General features: G+C 39.7%; 1 protein-coding gene across 3 annotated transcripts in view; it reads right to left on the bottom strand.

The window, feature by feature from the left end:
* Nucleotides 1-290: 290 nt before the first annotated feature.
* CLIC5 (chloride intracellular channel 5) overlaps nt 291-23,850 on the bottom strand; it is an 81,240-nt gene continuing 57,680 nt past the window's right edge. For all 3 annotated transcript variants that reach the window (XM_062638482.1, XM_062638479.1, XM_062638481.1), the window contains exons 5-6: nt 4,332-4,513; nt 291-1,830 (exon numbers count right to left, since the gene is read on the bottom strand). In XM_062638482.1, coding sequence (XP_062494466.1) covers nt 1,663-1,830; nt 4,332-4,513 — 350 coding nt within the window. In that variant the 3' untranslated portion in view covers nt 291-1,662. The remainder of the gene's footprint in view (nt 1,831-4,331; nt 4,514-23,850) is intronic.

Raw genomic sequence — 23,850 nt, 5'->3', positions numbered from 1 at the left:
TGAAACAATAGTCAACCACAAACTATCTTCACAATCAACAATCAACATTCTGCTCCCAGCTGGTTAGTGTGAAAAGTGGAATAATCCCACCAAAGCAAGAGGATGGCTTCAGATTGTCATCAGCATCACATGGCAAAGGCTGACTTTCAATCCTGTCTCCAGTCCTCCAGCTTTTTGGTGCCAAACAAGAATCTCTCTGCTGTGAGATTCCCCTCGGTCAGAGTTCACAAGTTTGTGGTTCCCTTCAAATCAGTGCAGCTCTAGCAGATCTCATCAGAAGGGAAGCCACCTTGGGTTACATCTTAGCCTTATTTTATCCCTGAAAACAACACTAAATCTCCCCAAACTGAAAATCAAGAGCCATGTGCACTGCTGTACATATCAGGGCAGCTGGGTTTCATGCAAAAGAGCTGTCATTATGAATTTGCTAAAGTAAGGTGCAAATAATCACTCACATAAAACAGATTGTGTCATGTAGATGCTACAGATAGAACAAATAATTGGTTTTAGAACATAATCCTAATTCAGAATCATGTAACCTGAATGGGTCAAACCTGGATGAATGGGACTAAGGCATCATGAATGGATTTTGGCTAGCATACTTGTTGAATTTCTGGATGGAAGTGTGCCTCTCTCTGTTTTAGCCTGCCCTCTCTGAGGGTCTCAGAGCAAACTTCTGGGGTGAGATGATGAGTGTTTGAAAGTGATCCATTTGGAGCCCAACATGAGGAAAATGCCCCCCCCTACCTGGAATTCATGTGCAGCAACAGCTTTCTACTGCCTATCCAAGTTTCCCAAGATAGCAGTCATAAAGGAACTGGCAACCACACAGTCAAGATGACAATACCCTGCATCGTTTGGTTAGCTTTGCCAATTTCCTCTATAGTCACTGGAGACAATATGCTGTCCCCATTATCACTGTGTCTGCATGTCACTACCAACTTGCAGATCCAAGGTCTGCCCACCCAATTACTTGTTCATTCTTGTTTGTTTAAATATTCAGATCCAGCAATATCATGTAAATTCTATGCAAAGTAGCATCTGCAAGTCTGACATACTTGTTCAGGTTTCCCCCTCTTGTGCCAAGTTAAAAACAAATGCCCTATAAACTCTTGGGCCTGCTAAAACAGAATATGTAGTCTGAGAGTTGTTTTTTTTTTAAATATAACTGTTAAAAACATTTCTCCTTTAGGGTCATACGCCTTTTCCCCCAACCCCTCTCAGATTTTGCTCCTGCCTCAAGGATGTCAACAGCACTAGGGAAAAAAACGTCCTTGAAATAGCCTACAGAAGAACCCGTTCTATGTGTTCCTAACTCTTGAAAATTCAGCTAATATCCTATTTTTAAAACTCCAAAGAACACAGGTGGTGATATACCCCAACATGAAAAAAGGAACTATTAAAGTGGATTAATTTCAAATACTGATTGCAAATAATACTAGTTGAGCAAGATCTCAGGTTCAGATTTCAAAAGGTCTCCATGATCCCACACTAGAGCTGCTTTCTCTTTTCTCAAGGGAGAAGCAGATTTGTCCCTTACCAATACACTTGAACAGATGAAGTCATAGGGATGCCAACCAGATAGCATAACAACAAAGTATATCTTAAGGCAACAAGGAGAAGAGTCTGTAAAAGGGGATAATGAGCCACCACTGAGGTCACTTAGGACTTGCTGAGCCGCTTGGCCACGTCTGCATAAGCTTGCTCAATTTCCTTGTCAGCTGCACAGGTGTTGGTGAATTCATCCCTGGCATACGCGTTCTTCAGGTACCGCCACAGCCCTGTCATCTCTGTTGGGAACTCAAAGTTGCGGTATTTCTTTGCAACAATCTAAACAAAGATAAAAGAGAGAAAAAAGTGAATTATTAGTGGTATATCTCCAGATTCTCTTTTAGAGAGCTTCTTACTCTTTCTTATTACATAATTAATCATAGAATCATAGTATAGTTAGGGTTGGAAAGGACCTGAAGATCATCAAGTTTCAACCCCCCTGCCATGGGCACTAAACCATATCACTCAAGGCTCTGTCCAACCCAGCCTTGAGCACCTTCAAGGATGGAGCATTCACAGCTTCCCTGGGCAACCCATTCCAGTGCCTCACCACCCTTACAGTAAAGAAATTCTTCTTTATATCTAATCTAAACTTCCCCTGCTCAAAGTTTGAACCCTACCACTACAGTCCCTAATGAAGAGTCCCTCCCCAGAAATAGGAAAGGACAGAAATGTTTGGAGGCTCAGGGACTTGAGAAACAAAAAAGCCTGAAAAGTGACTGTTTGTTGTCCCATATCTTGCAAGGATTCCACTTGGCCTAAAGACACTCTAAACCAATGGCTTGGTTACTGTCACCATATTAAGACTTCTATGGTATCTGAAGTTCATTAATTTTACCATACTGGGTTTGGGGGTTTTTTACCAGTCTTCAGTACATTACTTGAAGCTGAGATGCCACATCAGAAAAAGCTGATAAGCTGAATCATAAAATGCAAGATAGGTTTAAGAAAAAGGTATTAGCAACAATTTTATTTAACATATTTTCATATTAATTTTAACATTTATATTTACCATTATATTTTATATATCCTGTATCTGTATTTTTAATATATGCAATTTATTTTGCCTGGCCAGTGATGTCAGAGGATGTAACCACCTACAGCTGTTGGAAGGCTGTATCTGTCTTCATGCAAAAGAAAAATTCAGGGTGATATGGGTACCATGATTGAGAAACCAAGATGATTTAGCAGACATTAGAAACAGACGTATTAGAACAAACTGGGAGAGAAAATGGTTATTTCAAGACTTGTCAGACTAGGAAATTGTCTATCAAGGGAAATTTTCGATTTCTAAAAACAGTCAGGCCCTTATTCAGGAAAATAGTTAAGTGCATGCTTAATTTTAAGCACCTGTATAGTCCCATTGAAGTCAATGGGACTAATCTGTGCTTAAAGCTCGCTGGTGGGTTAAGTAGCTTCCTGGATTGGGACATTTCAGTTTTCCTGTAAGAATATACCATATAGAATAATCCTGCGGTGACAGAATGAACTGCTGATAGGAAGGGATGGATTAGCTAATTTAATGAGTGCTTCCAATCTCTAATTTTTCTGACAGTATAAAATTGTTCCTGGGCATAAATTACATACATATGTGCCACAGAGTTCCCCTTTATTTTTAAAGCACATGGTAGAGCTCTTTCCCATCTCAGATTTCTCAGGACAGTCATGCTCTTAGAAATGACTGTGATTTCTTTTTATTAGCAGGATTCACTTGGTATATGCAAGTCCAAATCCTGTCCTAAACTGCATTTAATTAAGCATTCTTGCCTTCAGTGATGCTTCACACACACATGGGGAAGATAAAACCCACTGGGCAACTTAAGTCAAGATTTTCATAATTTCCAGCACACATCTTCCATCAAATTAAAAACTAATTTACCCTTTTCTTCCATCTGTAAAATGTTTTTCAGGCAATATCCTATGGCTATGCTTGTCTGAGAAAGATTTTAATTCTTTTTTAACATCTTTCATTTCATCCAAGGGGACAAGAACCAGTAAAGGGCCGCATATTCATTTTGCACTGTCTGACTCCAATGTTACCAATGAAGACAAGCCAAATAAAGAGCTAAATTTGTGAGGATATTATCACATTTCTTACCTGGTGACTTATGCACTTTTGTACTGTTTTTACCTCCTTTGCATGTGTGCAGTCAGCTGCCAGGCTCAGTTTATGTTTTGGCTCATGGAGCCAAGTTAGACGCATGTCTTTAATTCCTAGCTTATTTGCTTGCCAAGGCCTGCCAGGTACTTGCTTTATTCTAAAGAAACATGTCATCTTATAAATAAAGTAAATGCAACATTTACAAGTCAAGATGATGTACACCGTTTGCACTATACCAGTGACCATTGTACATCTTAAATCCTGGACCTCAGCAGTGACTTTGATTTGTTAACTTCTCTGTGTGAAATATCAGCTGGAACAAATATTCCCTAAAAAGATGGACTGCTGCTCTTAAGTTATAAATGGATGGGAACTGACTAAAGTTCTGATTTCTCTCTTAAGAATAATGGAAACTAATAAATATGAAAGACTGCTGTTACTTGCAGCAGGGTAAAAATAAAGAGATGAGATACCTAGATCTTAATATTGTCTTTGCCACTAATTAGTGATGGGACAGTTTCCTCATGTATTTAATACATTATTTAAATTACCTTTAGGAAATAGTGAGGAGCAAAGGTACTTAAGGTATCTATGCTGAAATACTTTAGCAGGCAGCTGTCAGAGCAGGACACTTCATTGTCAGATAAGGCTTCTTTGACCATCACATGACATCTTTTACCTTGACAACATGGAGCTTGGGCAGAAGATTGCAGTCAGCAAGGGTCAGGTCATCTCCATCCAGAAACTTGCGTTTAGACACTTTCTCCTCTTCAGTGCTGTCTGCATCAATCTCCTCTGGCAGAGGGGTTCTCAGATAGTCATCCAGCTTCTTCAGAGCCTTCACCAAACCTTTTTCAAGGGCTTTGTCAAAAAGAAATGAATAAGTGATTAGGGCAAAGTAAGAATTATTTAGAAACACCCACTGTCAATGGCTATGGTAGTATCTAGAAAAAAAATAAGAATCATCTTTTTGTTGTTAATTTGCACTCCAAAGTAGCCCAGCTAGGTCTGCCTGAAGGTAAAGTTCATCCTAAAATGGAAAAAGTGGACACAGGAAACTACTGTGCCACGTCTTCTCCTGACTAGCACAAAGAGCTCATGGAAGGAAAGAACAGCTTGTCAGCATGATACACCAATAAAACACATACACCCTACAGCATTCCTCTGGTCTGTTGAGGCCATCACACAGTAAACTGGAGGCCTGTACGCTGTTACTTTATATTTCTAAACAGCTAGGTAGGACTGTAATGAAACAGAATTTCCCAGCATTACTTCAGTTCTAAGAAGCTGTAGTTTTGCAAGTTTTAAATTTCTTCCCAAGTAATTAAAGGCAATAGCAATAATTCTGAAGATGCTAACCAGAGCGCTAAGGAGTTGGAAGATACACTGCAACTGAAACAAAGGTAAGATTTGTATAATATTGTTGATATTTAACAATAATGAAATACATCGCTACACAGGTGAGATGTTCAACCACTGTTAAGATTTTCCCCACTTCATGTTCAACTTAGGTGCAAATTCTCTTTCTGACATGTCTCCAACAGGGTGTCACAATGGAGAGGATATTTTAGACCTTTTACTGAAGACCATGTCCCACACTGCTGCTGGCTCCAGCAAATTCCAGTCTTTAAATGCCACTTAGACATAATATAAAGAAGAGTACAAAGTTTTTACTTAAAAGTACCAACCCAGGCACAGAATTTGTGTTCTTATACTTTACTGCCTGGATAACAGAAAAAGTTGATTGCAATAATGCACTTACAGAAAGCTGAATGACTGTGGCCATGTTTGCACGGTATTTAAATGTCAAACACTCCAGGGTAAGAAGGGTCTTCTGCATTTCTATTCGAAGGTTGATAAGCAGAGGGGAGTCCTTGCCCCTCACAAGTGCCCCAAAGCGAGAAAGCAATATAAATAAGAAACAGCAAGAATTTACAATGTGAAAAAATAACAACATGACTCATGGGCTTAGGGCCAGTATTTCAGCTGGTGAAAATTACCTGTAGTAATTTATACCTGCTGCAGATCTGGCCTGGAGTCAGCATTTAAGGCCTAATCCTGTAAAATGTTATATCCCTGAGTAACGTACTGCCATTTAACTTGGGGAAGACTACTCAATGCTTCAGGTTACTCAGGTGGTGTAGCACTACAAGGCCTATGGAGGTAAATATATTTATGGAGCACCACACAAGCCTCAAAAGGCTTCAGGGATCACCCAGCATAGAGTAGCTTGATAGCACAGGTAGCTCTGCTGTCAGCCACCCCTGTGCTTTTGGCATGGAGAGAAATGAGGCATGCATAGGGCCATTGAGAGAGGAGGAGCTGAACATCACAGAACATGATTTCTTTGCTGCCTTAACATCCATTAAAACCTTGTGCCAGCAGGGGAAGTCAGATTAAGCTGCCTGATGTTTTGCTCCCACCGAAGCCTCTTGGCCAAGCACCAGGAGCCATACCAGCTCTTTTGTGGCTGACTCCTAGACACAGTGGCAAATCCTGGCTTAATTGATTGACTGGAGAAATGACTGCAATCCAACTGAAAACACCCCAACAAACATAGCAGGGAGGGAAAGAATTTTATTTCTGAAAGCAGAGCATCTAAAGCGACTGAAGTGCTGCCATCCATGAAACAAAAGTGTTGCCATCCCTTATTTAATCAATCCAAATTGAATTTTGACACTGACATTCTGCTGTCAGATGCTGGCAGTGGTGTCTTTAATTGTCTCCAGCTGTGCTCTGCTGCACAACTTCTACTGAAGGGTAATAATTTCATAGTGTGTAATATACCCCCACGTGGCAACACTCAAAAGATTCAGCAGTCTATGGTTTGACCCATGACACCTGTTGAACAGATAGTTCTCCTTCTCTTGGTCAGCTTCAGACTATGCCCTCTTAGAGTGCATTCATTTAGAGACAGTGGAATCAAATTACTGTTATTTAATTCAATTTTGCTCATCCAGACTTTAGAGAACTGGCTTAGCACTGAGCATTTTCCAGTATCGCCTTCACCCAGTAGGACTGTTGGTTGTCTGAGTCCTCTCTGCAATATTTCCAGTATCAGTACTATGCTAGATGTTTGGGGCTAGCCCATAAGGCCAGTTAGGTGTGTGTACAAAGACAGGAGCAGCAGGTGAGATGCATCTATGTAACTTTTCTTTATAGGTGGGGTTTTTTTGCTCTTACTGATATATCAAAGTGCTTCATGGCCGATGCAAAAAAACAATAGCTGGAGTAAAGCCTATTTGTGACAGTGGGAAAAACATCTATCTGGATTCATACCTGGGACTTGCAGACAGCAACTTTCAGCCAGAAATAAGTATATGTTCATAGTTTAACACATCTGTAACCTAATTCACAGGCACTGCTGGAACCCACAGGATCCTGTTGACATCTTACAGGCAGGGCCATCTCATACCCTGATAGTCAAGAACTGAATCACTACTTGTAACATGAATGACCCCATGTAATTAATCAAAACTCTTCTGATTCTAGTAGATCTCTCATAACAGCCATGAAAATTGAAGAGTAGTGAAGAAGGGAGAACTGCCTTTCTTCCAACTGAATAGTGACAGAATTTTTAAAAGCTAAGAGAATTAAGATCCTAAACCTGCCATTTCAGATGGAGTTCAGGTACAGGATCAGATTTTTAAAGTCTGTCAATGTTTTTTAAGCCATTTTTTGAAATCCATATGCAAACATCCATATTTCAAATCCTACCTTCTAGGTGCCCTGACAGATTCAGATTTATCTATATGATTTAAGTCATGTTCGTTGAGAAGGTGCTCAGAGAAATGCCCACTGAGGGTAGGAGGATGAATAAAAGAGTCTCAAAAATATTGAAGCAAGAGGTTTCTAAGTGTCGTATCTCAGAAAGACTCAAAAGTATAATGCTGGCATGACTGAGGAACTCACCCTACGTTTGAATTCACCAGTGACCTCCCCGAACAGAGAGGTATCAAAAGGACAGTTTTTAGTTTCTTAGAAAAAAAACTGGGAGAAGTGCTCCTTGTGACCACAAAGAGTTGAGGTTAAAAGCTTGATAAAATGGAGAGCAGTGATGAGTGGCATTCTTCAGGGATCAGTATTGGTTTTGTCAGTGACATGAACAGTGGGATTGAGCACACCCTCATCAAGTCTGCCAAGACACCAAGATGTGTGATGCAATCAACATGCTGGAGGGAAGGGATGCCATCCAGAGTGATCTCAACAGTCTTGAAAGGTGCACCAGTGCGTACCTCATGAAGTTCAACAAGGCCATGAGCAAGATCCTGCAATTTCAGAAACATTTAAACAGCCAATTCCCTTGGCAACTTATCCTCTTGGAAACATCATTAAGTAACTACTTAAACTGGTAACAGCTGAGGCTCCAATGCAAATCAATGGGTGGGATTAACCTTCTGTGAAGTGAGTAAATTAAATGAGCTTCCTGTAGTCAATGGAGTCTCTTCTACATTTGGTTTAGGTGTCCCCTAAATCAGCTGTTTGGAGAACTTCTCCTGAAGTGTCTAATCTCAGACTTGCATTGTCTTGGTAGTGTCAGGGTGGACGATTCGGTATTACAACACTGAATGGAACTATGCCTGAGAATGTGGCTCTGCTGCTTTTGGAATTTCTACTTCCCCACTCTGCAGACTTTCAGTATTAATATAAAGATCCCAAATGTGACCCATTCTGCAAGAGGAGCCCTGCTGTTAGCTTACCCATGCAACTGCTGCAATGTCTGAACTCTTAGAAACTATCTTCCTGGATAGTGAATTCACCAAGCACAAAGGCACAAGCATTGTATTGCCTCCACAGTGACATATTTAATGTAACTTCAAATTTTAAGAAGCTCTAGCTGTGTATATACAAAATCCACGGTGGAACCATCTGTCTCATCCTCCACTCTAGGCTATTTATGCAGTCCAAGACAATTTATAGCAATCACAGTCCTGATGTGTCACCCTACCAGTAGTAAACAACAGTATTAACAAAAAAAACCCTCACGAACTCTTTGTGATTTTCCTTCTCCCTTCAAAACTATGCTTTATACAACTTTAGTTAAGAATCCTGAGTTAGAAGCCAGAAAAATAGCACTTTCCAACCTCAAAGCAACCACAGAACACTTAATGAATGTATTACCATCTGTCAAATGCACAGGGTGAGGTTCAATTTAGCTGATGATACCTAATTCACAATGACGCTCTGTTTTCAGCAAAAGGTTACTTGATGTTGAACAATGACATTAACAAATCTTGACATGCACAGAAATATAAATAATGTAATAGAAGTTAATAATTGGCAAAATTGTGCTCTCAGTTACACTGACATAAAAGAGGAGTAACTCCACATTGTCAACAAGCTATTCCGTATTTACTCCAGTTCAACCAAGAACATACTTTGGCTCTGTTACTCAACTCTTCAAGCAAAAACTTCCTTAAACTATTAGCCTGTGCAACTATTTCCAGGGGACGAAGAGAAGCTGTTGTGTCTTGAAGTAGTTATACCACAGTGGAACCAAACATGGGAAAACGTAAATGCATGGAGCAATACTTCAAGGGGGGGGGGGGGGGAAGGAAAGGGTGAGCAAATGTCAAAGATTCATTACTAGGTACTCAGGATGAAATTTTGATCGTACCAAAGCCCATGGAAGTTTTGCTGTTGACTCCCTTGGAGTTAGGATTTCTACTGAAGCTTTTAAAGCCAAAAAGGACTACTATTACCAGTTAATCTGACCTCCAAAATAATACTGGCCATAAAACTCCCATCATCACTGGCCATTTCCATCTCTACTTTCTGTGGGTCAAATAAGGCTGAATTAAAGTGGAAAGTAACTAGAAAGTAGTAAAAGAAAAACTGTTTGGAAAAAGTAAAACTGATTCAGGCTGCCCACACCCACAGCATTTGCAGAGGTCAGACAAGGACTCTTCTTCCCCTTCCTTGAACTCCAAATATTTCCTTCCTTGTTCAATGCTGGGATGAAGTGAAATAGCAAAACAGACAAAGCACATAAATGCCAAACTCTGTGGCCTGAAGGAGCCACTGGAAGGCAAATCATTCCATCCTAAAATAGTAGCCTAGGAAAAGCTGAATTACCACCAGAGGAACCTCTCTCTTTTGAGAACAGGCAGACTGGCTACCTAAATTTAATATAGCTAAAATTAGGTGAGATGACTCCTGTTTTATGTGTCTGAGTGGAACCATTGCAGAATGAGAATTTTACTTGATAGTTATTATGAGAAGAGATGCAAAGCACAGAGGGCACAATAAGAGCATTAAGAACAATTGTTTCTTTGCCAAACTGAACATGAAAAACTGTTTGATTTATGTTATACAAGAGCAAGATTAGTTCATTCTTTAAACAAAGTTTAAAAGCAAACAAAGTAGTTTAAAGAAAAATAACATCAGATTTCCAAACAAGCATGAAAACAAAAAGAAAGCCATGTTTTGGGATGGTTGGTTAAGTAAATCATGCCTAGACATTCCATAATTTTCACATCACTTTTAAAATGTTGGTAATCTTCAAAATTAACATCTTTTCCAAATTGAAAAAAAAAATGAATAACCTTTAGTTTCAAAAGGTTTAAGAGAAAATACTTTCACTTTTCAAAACAAGTCATTCTTCACCAAATTCAACCCACATTTGCCAATAATTCAGGTTACTCACACCGCACATGGTATTTTTCTGTCAAATAAACATTTTGTCACAAAATATTTTCTCCAAGGCAAAGTAAAATACATGTGGCCCTCTTCATAAGTGAATACCACTGAAAGCACAGTGACAACAAGGCTTCGAAGTCATCTAAGCCAAGCAACATAATGACTTTTGTAGCCATCATCTGAAACCACCTGAGACTGACCTCAGCAGAACCGCAAGTTTCTTAATTGTCAAGCCTGGGCAAGTTCAACAATGATCCATGTACAAAAATGAACAACGATTCCTGCTGCTACCCTGGATCACTGATTGATGCTTTTCCTTTTTACTGCTTTCTTCCACTGCCCTCCAGTAAGATTTATCCTGTAACACACGCAAATGAACTTGGTGAAATATGCAATGAGGGAAAAGGGGGAACAGTACATAAATATTCACAGTCTCACACAAACAATCTGAGATTTATTTTTCCTTTAAAAATACAAACCACCTTTCCTGATCACTTCCAGATTCAGAGTTTGATATTATGTGAGACCCAATACTGTTTTCTGGTAGGAGAGGGAAACCAGCTAAGAAACAGCAATTTAAGGTAAGAAAATATCATTCTACCAGCCTGACAGTCTGATTAAAGACCAAGGATTCATATTTTCACTCTCTTTTTTTCTTCATCCTGCTCATTTTTTTTCCAGGCAGGCTCAACAGAGTATTGTAACTTTAATCTGTATAGATTAATTCTTCTTACATGGAGGAGCTGTGACTGCAATATGTACACCACTGTATTACATATTGAACAGCTTATCTTCCCCCCTGTGATTTCAATATAACCCTTGGGATTTGAGTGCTGCCTTGATTTCTTTTGTTTAGCCATTTCAGAGTCAGGTATCTTGTCTAAGCTGGTTATGTAGGTTCCCTCTCTGCTCAGAGGTACTAAGCATCTCCAGAGAGCAATTCCTTCCCACTTCCTGAGACACCTGATTTAAACTGCTGTGACTCACCCCACACATGCCCTCCTTGATGCTTGAATTATAGATGAAGCCTAAAGGACTAATTCAGACTAGACACCTAACTTTCAGGGAGGTAAAATTAGGTGAGATGAATCCTACCCTTTACAATTTCACGGTTCACCTAAGCGATGTAGGATTACACCTCCCATTTTATTTCATGTTACTTAAATATTAGGGCTTACTCCCCAAAGTACATTGCCAATTTGAGCATCGCAACATCCTTTCCAGGCAAGTTTCTGCCTTGTAAAATCCCCAGCTCTGAGCAGTGCCTATACTGAGAGGCAAATGAGTGGGCAGTCACAAAGAGAACCATTAGAAATTCAGAGAAGGAGGATGGATGTTGTATACTCCCAGGAACCCAAGGCATACAGATGCCTAACTCTGGGCCAAAGGGAGTTTCAGGGTGAGTCACCCTCCTATTAAAGATGTTCCACTCTAAATAAATAATTCAATATTCACTGGAACAGAGACTTCTGCATGTTCCCACAATAAAGATAAATGCCCATACAACTATGCTGAAAGGTTGTGATCTGTTTCTCCTAATTTAATGAATCAATGAATACCTAGTTGTGTATACAGAAGAAAAATAGATTAGTTTTTCATATTCCTCAAGTCTACTTTCCTGGTTAGAGATTTCTCTTAGGAATTTTTCTTAGGGCCCTGGGGATCGTAATCATCATCAAAATCAGTCAGAGCTGTGACTTGAAAATGGATTTTTACTGCTAGTCAGTGTTCAGGTGAGCTCACACCAGTAGTGGGATGAGCCACAAAAACACAGGTACACACATGCAAACAGCCACACAACTTCAGTCATAAGTTGCCTTTCAGACGTGGTCTAAACCATGCATAAATAGGTATATATATTTCAGTATATGTTGGCATATATGTTCTGTGTATGTCTAGTGAGAGAAATGGAGGTGCTAAACCCCAGGAGCACTTCATACATGACTTCAAGGAACATGGAGCTGAAATACAGTTGTTAGATACCCAAAGCAACCTTAGGAACACAGACACATCAAAAGTCTAATGATTGACTTACAGATAAGGTTCACCTTGCCTAACTTCAGCCATCAAAGCATTAGGTAATTAGTCCAATCTACTTGTTCAAGTCTCCTTTATAGATCGCAATGAAAGAAAGGCACTGCCAAACGTTTATATCCATATTTTAAGATCAAGCTGCCCTTCTGAAATGGACCTATTTCTCTCTCCATTGACCACAAAAGAAGCCAGGAATATTGAATGGGTAATGTTTACCTTTTAGAGAGACTTAGGTGAACTGATCCCTCCCTTACCATCCCTCTTAATGGTAAATATTTCAGCAGACTTCACACAAAAACTCCACAGAAGGCATCTCTCAGTCTCAGAGGGACTGACACCTGAATTCCCCAAGTACCCCTTCCTAAGACTGAGCACAATGATCCAAGTTTAAGAGGTTAGCTGGATTTAGGACACCTGAGTCTCTTCTTCTCAAGCTTTTCTACATGACCTATATAAGGTTTAATGACTTAAATTCCCTGCCTTCCAACTTCCTATATATAAAATAACGGTAATAGCACTCTTCAGCCACAAACTGTACATTGGTAGAACCAGTATTTTTAGCAATCAAAAAGAAAGAAGTAAAAGCAGTCCACCAGCCACAGACTTATGTTTCAGGTTAGAGGGGGATAAACAGTAAATATGAAACATCTTCCTATTTTTGTGATACCATCTGTCCTACTCCCAGATTAAATTTAGAGAAACAGGTGAATCAATAATGTTTTCAAAAACAAAAAAAAAAAAAAAAAACAAAAAAAAAAAAAATTAAACACATTTTTCAAACATCTAGAAAGTTTGTTTTAACTTGTTTCTAGTCTTAGACTAAAAAATCAGTTTTCTTCCTTCTCTTTTCTTACATGGCTTTACAGTGGAGGTAATAAATAAATGTAATACTTGTAACTTTATCATAAAGAATGAAATTGAAGCTCCTTCAAATGCTGTTTTTTAAGAAGAGAACCCAGGTGTTCCAATGACACCGAAAGAGGGGTTCATTTCCCAGTCTCTTAAGAGGCCAAGTGACCCTGAGGGCAGGAAGCAAGTCAATGTAAAACTACTGTCCTACAAGTGCCCCAGGAAGAACAGCACCTAACGTGCATTTCACAAATCATTGTAACCTTGCAGCAGCACTTCAGTGACAAGCATCACTCCTAGAGCACATCCCCAAGGGCCTATTCCTGACCCCTGTAATGCTAGTCTTTTGCAGGTGTCCCTAAAACAAATGCAGAAAAGGAGCATCTGATTTGCATCAGAAAACTGAGAAAAAAACCACCCCAAAACCCCAAAAAAAACCAACCAAAACCACCAAGCCTGGCTGATTATAAAACCACATATGTATAGCATGAGATTATCACTCTTGTATCATGATTTTTAGGATGCTGTATCTGTTTACTCAGAGTGTAAAGTTTTGGTTTACTACCAAAGAGCAAAAAGATGATTCTGGGACTAACACAGGAAAACTAACTACATGCTTTTGCACTAAAGTTAACTTCTGGTAGGGACTGCAACTGGGCTTAGAGACAGTGCTGTGGGGACCCCTTGTGTTCTAATATTTAAGTTCCTCTACAGGCTGTTGATGCTTGCATCTTTAATATTCTTTCAATCCCAGGCATGTAGAGGAATAAAGTCTGCTTTTGTTTACACCAGGATAATAATCCCCGTTTCACTCCCCTGTTTTCGAGTATGTTATTTAACTTCAGCAATGGTGGAGGCAAGACACATGAGAGGGAAATGCAGCAATGCAGCCCAGAAGCACCTGAGGATGAAGTTTTAAAGCTTATTGAAATCCCACATTAACTTGGCAAATCTCAGTCTCAAATTGTTGCATTTTAATGTTTCCAGTATTTTCTGCCCTTTGTGTCCAAAAATTGTTACTGAGATACAAAAACCATGAGATGATGAGATTTACAAATGACTCACATCTTAATTCTTTTCCATTGTTTTTCTGCTTTTGAGATTTCTTGTTTCAAGCCCCATGAAATTACTTAGAGATCATCGTGACTATGCCTCAACTTAACCTCTCTGAAGGGAGCAGAGGCAAAAAGTTATAATTATGTCTGGATGTATGTAAAACTTTCAAGTGCTACTAGGGAGGTCATATTCTCTCTGTTGGAACTGTACTGCTGAAGCAAGTACTAAGAACATTTTTCCAAGTTCTAGTGTCCCCAGTTTAAAAAGGCATTGGAAATCCCAGCAAGTGGTCAAAGGAGAAGAGTGTTTTAATGAGACTAAGAAAAGGTAGGCTTTAATCCATTTCTGACAGAAATAGGAGAAACTGGGATGGAGGAACACAGAGTTGCATAGGCAGGTCATGGCACTTTAAAATCCCTAACATCAACCTTTAGGTCTTGGAACAAGAACTGAAGTAGGTTGATTGTACCATCATCGATGTCACAGAGAATTTGCCATTCAACATTAAGAGTTCATGCTTAAGATGTTTTAAAAAAAATCACAGAATCTTTTCTCCTAGTATGCAATTAATCAGGTGTGTTATGGGCTTCTCCATGGCTATCAGGTCATTCTCTTCTAGACATGGGAATGGTTGGACCAATGCCTTGGAGTGGTGCACAAACTCTTGCTGAGTAGATGCTTTCCTCACATGTTCAGAGTCATCCTGATTCCAGGTTAAGGTCTGGGAAATAACTGGTTTTGAGCTTTGAGTGGGTGAATCACTGGGGGTTCACCTTCCCCTGCAGTACAGAACATGGACCAGCTATTGCCACCAGCTGGGTATCCCTCACCCAGGATATCTTCCCCCTTAAAGAGGCATTGTGACCAAAGACACTTGAGTTTCTCCTATTCTCTGTTCTGATAGAGAGCAACTTTTGTGTTAAGAGATGAAATCCTAACATGTTTGCTCAATGGGCAAAACTTACCGGAATATAATTTGCAGGAGGCCATAGCAAATAATGCAAAGGTTCTTCTTCCTTCAAATCCATGAAATTCTGATTCTTTTCCGCAATCAGAAGAATCACAATATGCAGACAAGAACTGTGTGTCCAGCTCCCATTTAGTCATCTTATTCCCAGCACTATTTTCAAGCTAAAGGTCAAATATTTAGGATCCAATCTAATAAACAAAATTAGCAACATTGATTTTAATTTATGTCTTGTTTCTTTTTATTCCCCATTATTTTATGAAGAACATTTGCATGCATAAAACAAAAAAAAATCTGTTTTGGGAAAAACAGATTCCAGGCCAATCTTTCTCCCTTTGAAGTCATCAACAGTGTTGCAAACTGACTTCCAGAAGAGCCAGTCATTGGGTGCTGTCATGTGATAGCTTGCTGTACAATTGTTAAACATAAGCCTGCGTACAGTCCTCTTGGGACAGTAAGACCAGCTGGGTGCTTAAATCTGGACATTTGCTTATGTAAGATTTGGACACTTTACTGAGTAAGACCATAACTTCATCTAAATCCTTGCTGTGGGGAACATACTTCAGATGCACCAAGTATATTGCAATGAAGGGAGTTACCCACCAGGGTGAAACCATAAGGCAATGAAGTTAAAATTCAATTCTAAATAATAATGTAATTTAGGCCTCCCATTCCAGCAGCGAGGCGCTTAATTCCTCCCAGGACTGCTGCCTCCAAATTGCTCTAATCCACTTCCAGCTGTGCTACTGCTCCTGTGTGCAAGCATGGGAGCTCAGCTGGGAAACAGAACAAAGCATCTGAGTAAAGCCAGCAGCAGTTGGAGGAATATTCAAGCACACAGGGGAAATAATTCCCTCTTAAAGAACAGCATCTGCCAACTACTGTTCCCATTGCAAGTATTTTAGTCTAGGCCTGGCCTGTGCGTATACGCCTGTGCAGATTCAGCAAAGGCTTGACCATATGCCTTTATTTGAGTATATAGAATCATAGAATCATAGAATAGTTAGGGTTGGAAAGGACCTTAAGATCATCCAGTTCCAACCCCCCTGCCATGGGCAGGGACACCTCACACTAAACCATGTCACCCAAGGCTCTGTCCATCCTGGCCTTGAACACTGCCAGGGATGGAGCATTCACAACCTCCCTGGGCAACCCATTCCAGTGCCTCACCACCCTAACAGGAAAGAATTTCTTCCTTATATCCAGTCTAAACTTCCCCTGTTTAAGTTTTAACCCATTACCCCTTATCCTATCACTACAGTCCTTAATGAAGAGTCCATCCCCAGCATCCCTATAAGCCCCCTTCAGATGCTGGAAGGCTGCTATGAGGTCTCCACGCAGCCTTCTCTTCTCCAGGCTGAACAGCCCCAACTTTCTCAGCCTGTCTTCATACGGGAGGTGCTCCAGTCCCCTGATCATCCTCGTGGCCCTCCTCTGGACTTGTTCCAACAGTTCCATGTCCTTTTTATGTTGAAGACACCAGAACTGCACACAATACACCAAGTGAGGTCTCACAAGAGCAGAGTAGAGGGGCAGGATCACCTCCTTCGACCTGCTGGTCGCGCTCCTTTTGATGCAGCCCAGGATACGGTTGGCTTTCTGGGCTGCGAGTGCACACCAAAGCCGGCTCATGTTAATCATATCATTAATCTCTTTGACTTTGGGATATGTTGTCAACTGATTTTTAGGGGTTTGCATATTCTGTGTCTTGAACTTATTTAAATATATATATATATTCTTTTCTTTTTTTTCTCTCCCTCCCTATGGTATGCTATGACTTCAAAGCTACTTCAGCACAGATGCGCCAGAAAATTGTGTTTTCTAGTACATTAATTGTAAATATTTACAGTTCCCAGAATAGCTGCATCTAAGACTACTATTCAGGCATACCAAGTCCCTGCCTTGTGGGCTTGCAGTCTGATTGCATCTGGACTTACAGAGAGTTTGTTTTTTTATGGTTTTAGAATAGTATTTTTTACATTTCCATCAGGAAATTTTCATACCTTAATTAGCAAGGTCTTAGAAGAAGGAAAAAAAAAACAGATAACAGGAAGGTCAAGAAACATTCCCTAGTAAGGTAGATATTTCTGAGATTCAGATGATGGTTTGTTATAATTTTAGAAAATGAAAAACCTCTTCCTTCCAATGGCATAAAATTTCAGTTCTTAGTTTTGGCAAGTCAAAAGATATTGGTCCTTAAAGCTGTCACTGGTACCAGACAGAATACTGATGGCTCTGGGCCTCTGGCCAGCATGATTTTGAGGAGAACTTTCAAGAAGTTATTTCTCAAGCAAACTTATTTGCAAAGTGCTGTTTCTGAGCATTTTAGAATCAATCTTTGATTGCTGGTTTGAAAGTAGATAAAGTAGGAGAGATGATAAATGCAACTTGCAGTGCTACTTAAGTTAGCACACAGCTATCACCGCTGTTTTAGCCATCTTTATACGTGTATTTTCACAAAGAGACAGAGTGGAGAACAGTTTTATTAACATATCACGAGTGAGTTATATGGGTCATCCCAAATGAATGGCAATAAAAGCTTTATATCACACTCACCAACATGTATGTGGTACTTCATGTGCCACAAATGTTGCAGAAAAGCTATTTTACATGTGTTTTAAAGACTGGGGATTTTTTATATTAAGGCTGGTTTGTAAAGCTGCCAGGCACTTCAGCTACCACGAGTCCAACAGTATTCATAGAAACATAGAATCATAGCATCAGAGGGAGTCATAAAAACTTGTTTAAAATGTTCTGAAATAGCTTTTTTGTGCTTCAAAATGCCAAAGTTAAAGATCTGTCATCCTGATATCTTCCATCACAAAGCAAGTCCTTTTCTCTAAAAAAATTTTAAAAGCTATTATCAACTCCTTCCTGGTTGCATGACAGAGAAAACTTAATATTGTCACAGCATAGGACGAACTGTGGCCTGTGCTGGGCCTTGGACAGGTGTTGAGTTTTGTAGTGGAAAAGGGAAAATCTTCAACTAAAGAGGAAGAAGGAAAACTTTTAATGGCAAGTTGATACACAGCCATCACACACACAAATATATTTATACCTATATATTCATATGGCACCTTGGAAATTTGTACAAAAAGCATAAACCATTAATGTTGGTTCCAAATTAGAACCTGACCCAAGATCCCTGCCACAGGAAACTCACCATCAATACAAGGGCATTCAAACAGCTTTTTAAACTTGCTTTGTCAAAGTCAGGAGGAGTTTTGCCAGGAACTTTGCTGAGCACAGGGTGAAGCCTTTAGGCACGGAATAGGCCAGAAGGTTCAAAGAGTCACGACAAGCTGCATCAGCTTTTCAGTTATAATCTGACCCCTCTGGAAGTCAGAAGCCAGGTTGGAAGGAAGAGAGGTGAACCCCAGCCCTTCCCCACCAAGCATGGAGATGCTCTGGGGACAGATGTTTTGCTTTCCTACACTGACTTGCTGCCGACCCACAACATTGAGAGGCTCCTACCCAGGTACATACATCAGCTCAGGTGCCACAAAGGGTCTGCACCACAGAGCTGTTATTACTGTAAATACTCTGTAGGTTTTTGAAATGAACTGACTTTCTGCTTATTAAGGAGGCACATAATGACTTCTAAAAAGAACCAGGGCACACCACCGAGTATGTGCACATACCTATGCTATTAATCTAACTCTCTTCTTAGCAGGAGTAACTCCACAGCATAAAACTGATGTAGGCCAGTTTTAATTCCAGCCCAGTATGTGTGTATGCATATCTATCTACTGTATACATACATACACAGCACACGGAGACATTTTCCATCTCACGCACTTAACCACAAAGTGTGATGTAGCTACTGAAAGAGGTGAACAGCATTTAATCACATGTAAGTTAATGATTTAAATGCGCTTTTATTTTTGGCCTCTTGATGTAAATCCAAACCAGACAAGCAGAGTCCTCTGGTCAGACGGCTGGAAATTCCTCTGCATGAAATCATGTTGGTGGTCTCCCAGCTCAGCGCCTTCTGAAGAGCCATACAGTCAAATATCCTTCCGTACCACTAATGAATGCGCCCACCCACACTGGAGCTGGTGCCCCCTAAGAACTCAATTCAAGAACAACTTTTTAAACTCATAAATGAAATCAAAGGGCTCATTCTATGAGCCAAAGAACTTACAATTTTAGGCGGGACAGTTAATAGGTGGTTACTATAGGTTGTCCCCTTGGTTTGCAGTATACAGTCTCACAAGAAAAAATAATAAGCAGGATACCAAATATGTACACAGCATTCCAATTAATAAAATTTCATCCTCCTCCAATGAATACATACATTGTTGCTACCCTGGTTACTGTACAAAGCTTGAATGACTTGCCTAACATCAAGCAAAGGAACCAAAGTAAACACACAAGATGCTTGTTTACTTTCCTGTGCTCAAACAAGATTGCTTTCTAGATATTAAACAATTGCTAAGCAACCAAAAACCCTCAAATTGGCCATGAAAACTTGAGCAACAGCATCCAGGAAACAGTTTTTAAGATGACTGACACTAAACTCTCCCAAGGACCCCTGCTCTTGTGTGGATGAGTACTTGTCATTTCAAGTACAAGCAGTGAAGCCTGGTGGCGACGTCTGGAGAACTGAGTAACTCAGTTGTGCCGCTGAAGTGAGGTGTGGATCTAATCCTGCAATGAGGAGATGACTCCTTCAGAGAGGCCTGTTATAAAATTATCAAGTGACACGGGGGGTGGAAGGAATCAAGCCTGTTGTAATTGAAGTGACTTGAAATAATAAATGCACACACTTTCTTTAAACACAGCTTGCCACATCCTGAGAATCTGGAATCAATTCCTTCCCTTTCAAGAAGCTTAAAAGTGGTGGGACTTTGATATGGCATGAGCATGTTTGCTTCTGGGCTTACAGCCCTAGCCAGCCTGTTCCAAGCCTTTTAACGTTTTTATATTATAAGACAGAAAAGTTAGGAAAACAAAGATGGAAAAAAATAATCAGAAATTCAGGGAACTATTAAATCAGGGCAGCCTGGCTGCCAAATGCCTTTGGTAAGTAAATGAATCATGATCAATAACATATTGCCTTACAGACTTACAGAGAAGGTTATCACCTGCTTCTGTGCCAGACATAAAACATAATGGTGTGTGGCTAATGAAGTACTGCATGAATCCAGAGAAATAAAAATGCTGTTTTTCTTTGTAACATTAAAGCATTTTACCTCAAAGTAATTTTAACCCATCCAGAATAAACAAGATTTTCTTTTTCCATGAAAACTTTGTCAAAATTGATAGGTTACTGTGAAACACTTTTCTTTTGATGATGTTGCATTTATAAGAGGAAATTGTCTTGATAAAAGGAAACCTATTTTGTTAAGGGGATGTTTCAGCCCCAATTGTAAAGCTGCTTCCTTTATGTATTCACATATTTGCCAGCAGAGGGTATCACAATCTTAGAAACAGATATATATGCATCATTGCATCTTATCCTTTACAGGCAAAAAAATCAGACATTCACTAAACCAAAAAATTACAAATCTTGTTTTCTTCTGTAACTTTCGCACTACCAGAAAAAAAAAACAAAAACCAAACACAGAAATCATTTAACTAATTAAAGGCTGCAGACTCTGTTACCTGTGCCACCTTACCACCTCTCTCAGGATAGGGAATACTGCAATGACATGGCTAAGTGTTGGAATCATTTGAAGTCTGAAAGTGTTGCATGACCCTGACTGTAAACTGTCTTGGGAGGAACACCGCCTTGGTCTTATCTTTAGCATGCATTAAGTTCTCATTAATTCTCAGATCCAGTATTCTCATACTGCATAAATCTCATTCATTATCCCAACCACTTCTTGCTACTTTTCAGCAAAGGGGTAATAGCCACAGGCTGTAGTGAGAGCTCATGTTACACAGACCGCACGATCGCTGCTAAACCAGTATGCTATGAAGAATTACCATACATAATTACACTTAACTCACACTTCTCACAGCTACAGATAGGCTGATGCTACAAATTCCCAGTCTGATCTCCCACACTTTAATGAATTCACCTCCCTGACTCCCAGTATAAGAGAACATAATTTAAAGAACCTGATGTTTGGTGATTTAACCTACTTGGTAGTCAGCACTCCCCTGTTCCCAACTAAAATAAATTACGATTGTATTTTTATAACAGTCTGTGTTCTGCTTTCTATTCTTGATTTATTAACAAGTCTTATTCTATTTGTGCATTTTGATCATGCAGAACTGCTGTCCCAGTCACTGGCATGGCTTTCCAGATTAACACAAGAACTTGAGTCAGCTGGAATTACGAGCTGATCAGAGGGTGACTGTGAGACATGTATTACATGCATTACCTTTTTCTGAGAGCTAGGGTATATGGGAACAGTTTAAGATTAACCACAAGCAGCAATCTCTGTTCTTTTTGGATGTCACCTGTTCATATGGACACAGGGAAAGGGACATTCATGTACATAAACACATTTTATATTTATAAAATGCTTTCTATTATTACAGATCTATATACAACTATTCCTATTGTTATATAGAAACGATAATGCATGAGAACATTCTGCAAAATGACATGCATCAGAGTAGGGCTAGAGCCCTGGACCCCTTTCTAATTGGTCTTGCAATTTAAAAATAAAAATACCCTTGCAATTTTAAAAAATGCCAGTCAAAAAGCAATAAGTTCATTAGGAAATAGGCATCCAGTGGTGTTGTCCTTTCCTTTTGCGTAGTCTTTTCACTGCTCAAGAAATCTAACACATTAACTCATCTGCCATCCAAATCAGCCTTCAGAATAACTGCTGTAGGTTCAGAAGAACTGGATAAGAAAGTGGGTAAGATATCCCTGAGATAAGGGAAAATCTATTACTGCTTAGCCCTTGAAAACTGAAAGTCAGTTTTCCAAAACTGAGATCTACTTCCTGCATGCCTATGGCGGGGGCGGGGGGACTAGATGATCTTAAGGTCCTTTCCAACCCTAACCTTTCTATGATTCTATGGCATAAGTCTGCACTGATAGTCCCAAGGACTCCAAGGTCTTCAGGTACTTTACTCTGTTGATAGAAAAAGCATGTAGGTACTACTTATACTCTGCTCATCTCTGCTTTATTCTCCTTGCACTGCAGCACTCCAGCTGTAAAAACTTAAGCTAAAAATTTTCCTCTGCTTCAAACAGGGAAGTTGAGTATCAGTGTGTTTAGAGATTGCAGTGTGTCTGGATATCACAAGATCACAAGCCAGATAACAAAAAGGAGTGAGGATGTTTGAAGGAAACAAAGATTGTTGTTCTACTGCCACTTAACACCTCTTCCCTATAGCCTTAGTGTGCATAATTGCCACTGGGAAGCATTTTCCTTTCATTTTTAAGAGTACCTAAACCAAGAGTCTGCTGGGCAGAACTAGGGAAAGTTCACATTAATCACACTGCAGCTAGTAAAAATGTGCAGACCTGGTCATGAGCACTTTGCAGAGTTAGATTCATTATCTTACAGGAGCAGATATATAACCTTGAATTCTAGCTCTGGTTACAACCGGATGCAGATACCATTTATTACTGGCTGGAAATGCCAGCCCTTATGAGTCCAGATTTGCATGTTGCAGAGTCACTAGAAGCAACACATTGGGGTTATGCATGTGGACAGATACCTGTGGCTGTTTTAGAATGCAAAGGGCAGCGCAGATGAATTTAAGATTTACAGTTGCAGAGCAGACCATAAAAAATTTGTTTTAAATAGCCAAGATATTTTATTTTTGCTGTAACATCTATTTAGTCTAACTCTTCATTTATCTTTCTTTTACAAATTCCTACAGAGGTTAGCTGAGCATCCCATTAGCATTAGACAAAAAAACACAACTTTTTAGCATCCCTGAGAAGTGAAGCACTATAATTATTTCCTTCTGTTAACAACACAAAAATATTAAGGAGCAGATTGTTATCTGACATAAACCATCATTTACCCATTTTCATCTCATGGGTCAGCCCCAGGCAATGAAACATAATCACACAGATGAAAACTGTGGCAAAGCTGGAATCTGAAAAAATCTAGTCTTCTCTGAATGATACAATACAAGCACATGGTATTTAACACGCCTTAGGTCTGTCTGTGAAATTAGTAATATACAGTAAGATGTACATCAGTGAGTAGCTGCAAGTATTCTTTTAGATCATTTCAAGGGATATAGCAGTGTAAATCCATTAGCTTTCACCCAGGAAGAGGAGCTTAAACTAGCTGAAGTCTTGCCTTTCCAGGGGGAATATGAAGAATAAAAGCAGTTTCATTAAGAAGACAGTGTAGGATGCACATAAATATGCATGGCATCCAGCTTCTGGGGAGTTCTTTCTTTTGACACACACACACGTGAGGAAAAGTCTGAAGCTTACAGAGTGCAAATTACAATTATTAAAGCCACTTCTTTGATTTATTTATTTTACATTTAATGTCTTGCTGTAAGTCAGTTTACATGAGCAAATTAGCTATAACAGTGTAACATAATCCTAAGTGAGCCAAGAGTATGATGGCTAGATCCAACCAATTATGAAGGTTCAGGGCATGAGCTGCTCTCACCCAGTCATTCACTACTAAACTTTCAGTACTAGCACAGTTTTAAACCCAGTCAACACATGTTCCTCTAAGAGGTGCCTGGGCAGAGTAGAGGAGGCGGTCAGACC

This window comes from Pezoporus occidentalis, unplaced genomic scaffold (genome assembly GCF_034315485.1).
Source record: "Pezoporus occidentalis ecotype Australia unplaced genomic scaffold, CSIRO_AGI_Poc_V1 ctg57, whole genome shotgun sequence".
In the NCBI taxonomy this organism is placed as follows: domain Eukaryota; kingdom Metazoa; phylum Chordata; class Aves; order Psittaciformes; family Psittacidae; genus Pezoporus; species Pezoporus occidentalis.
The sequence above is the reverse complement of the archived record's forward strand: the minus strand, read 5'-3'. Positions and strand labels throughout refer to the sequence as shown.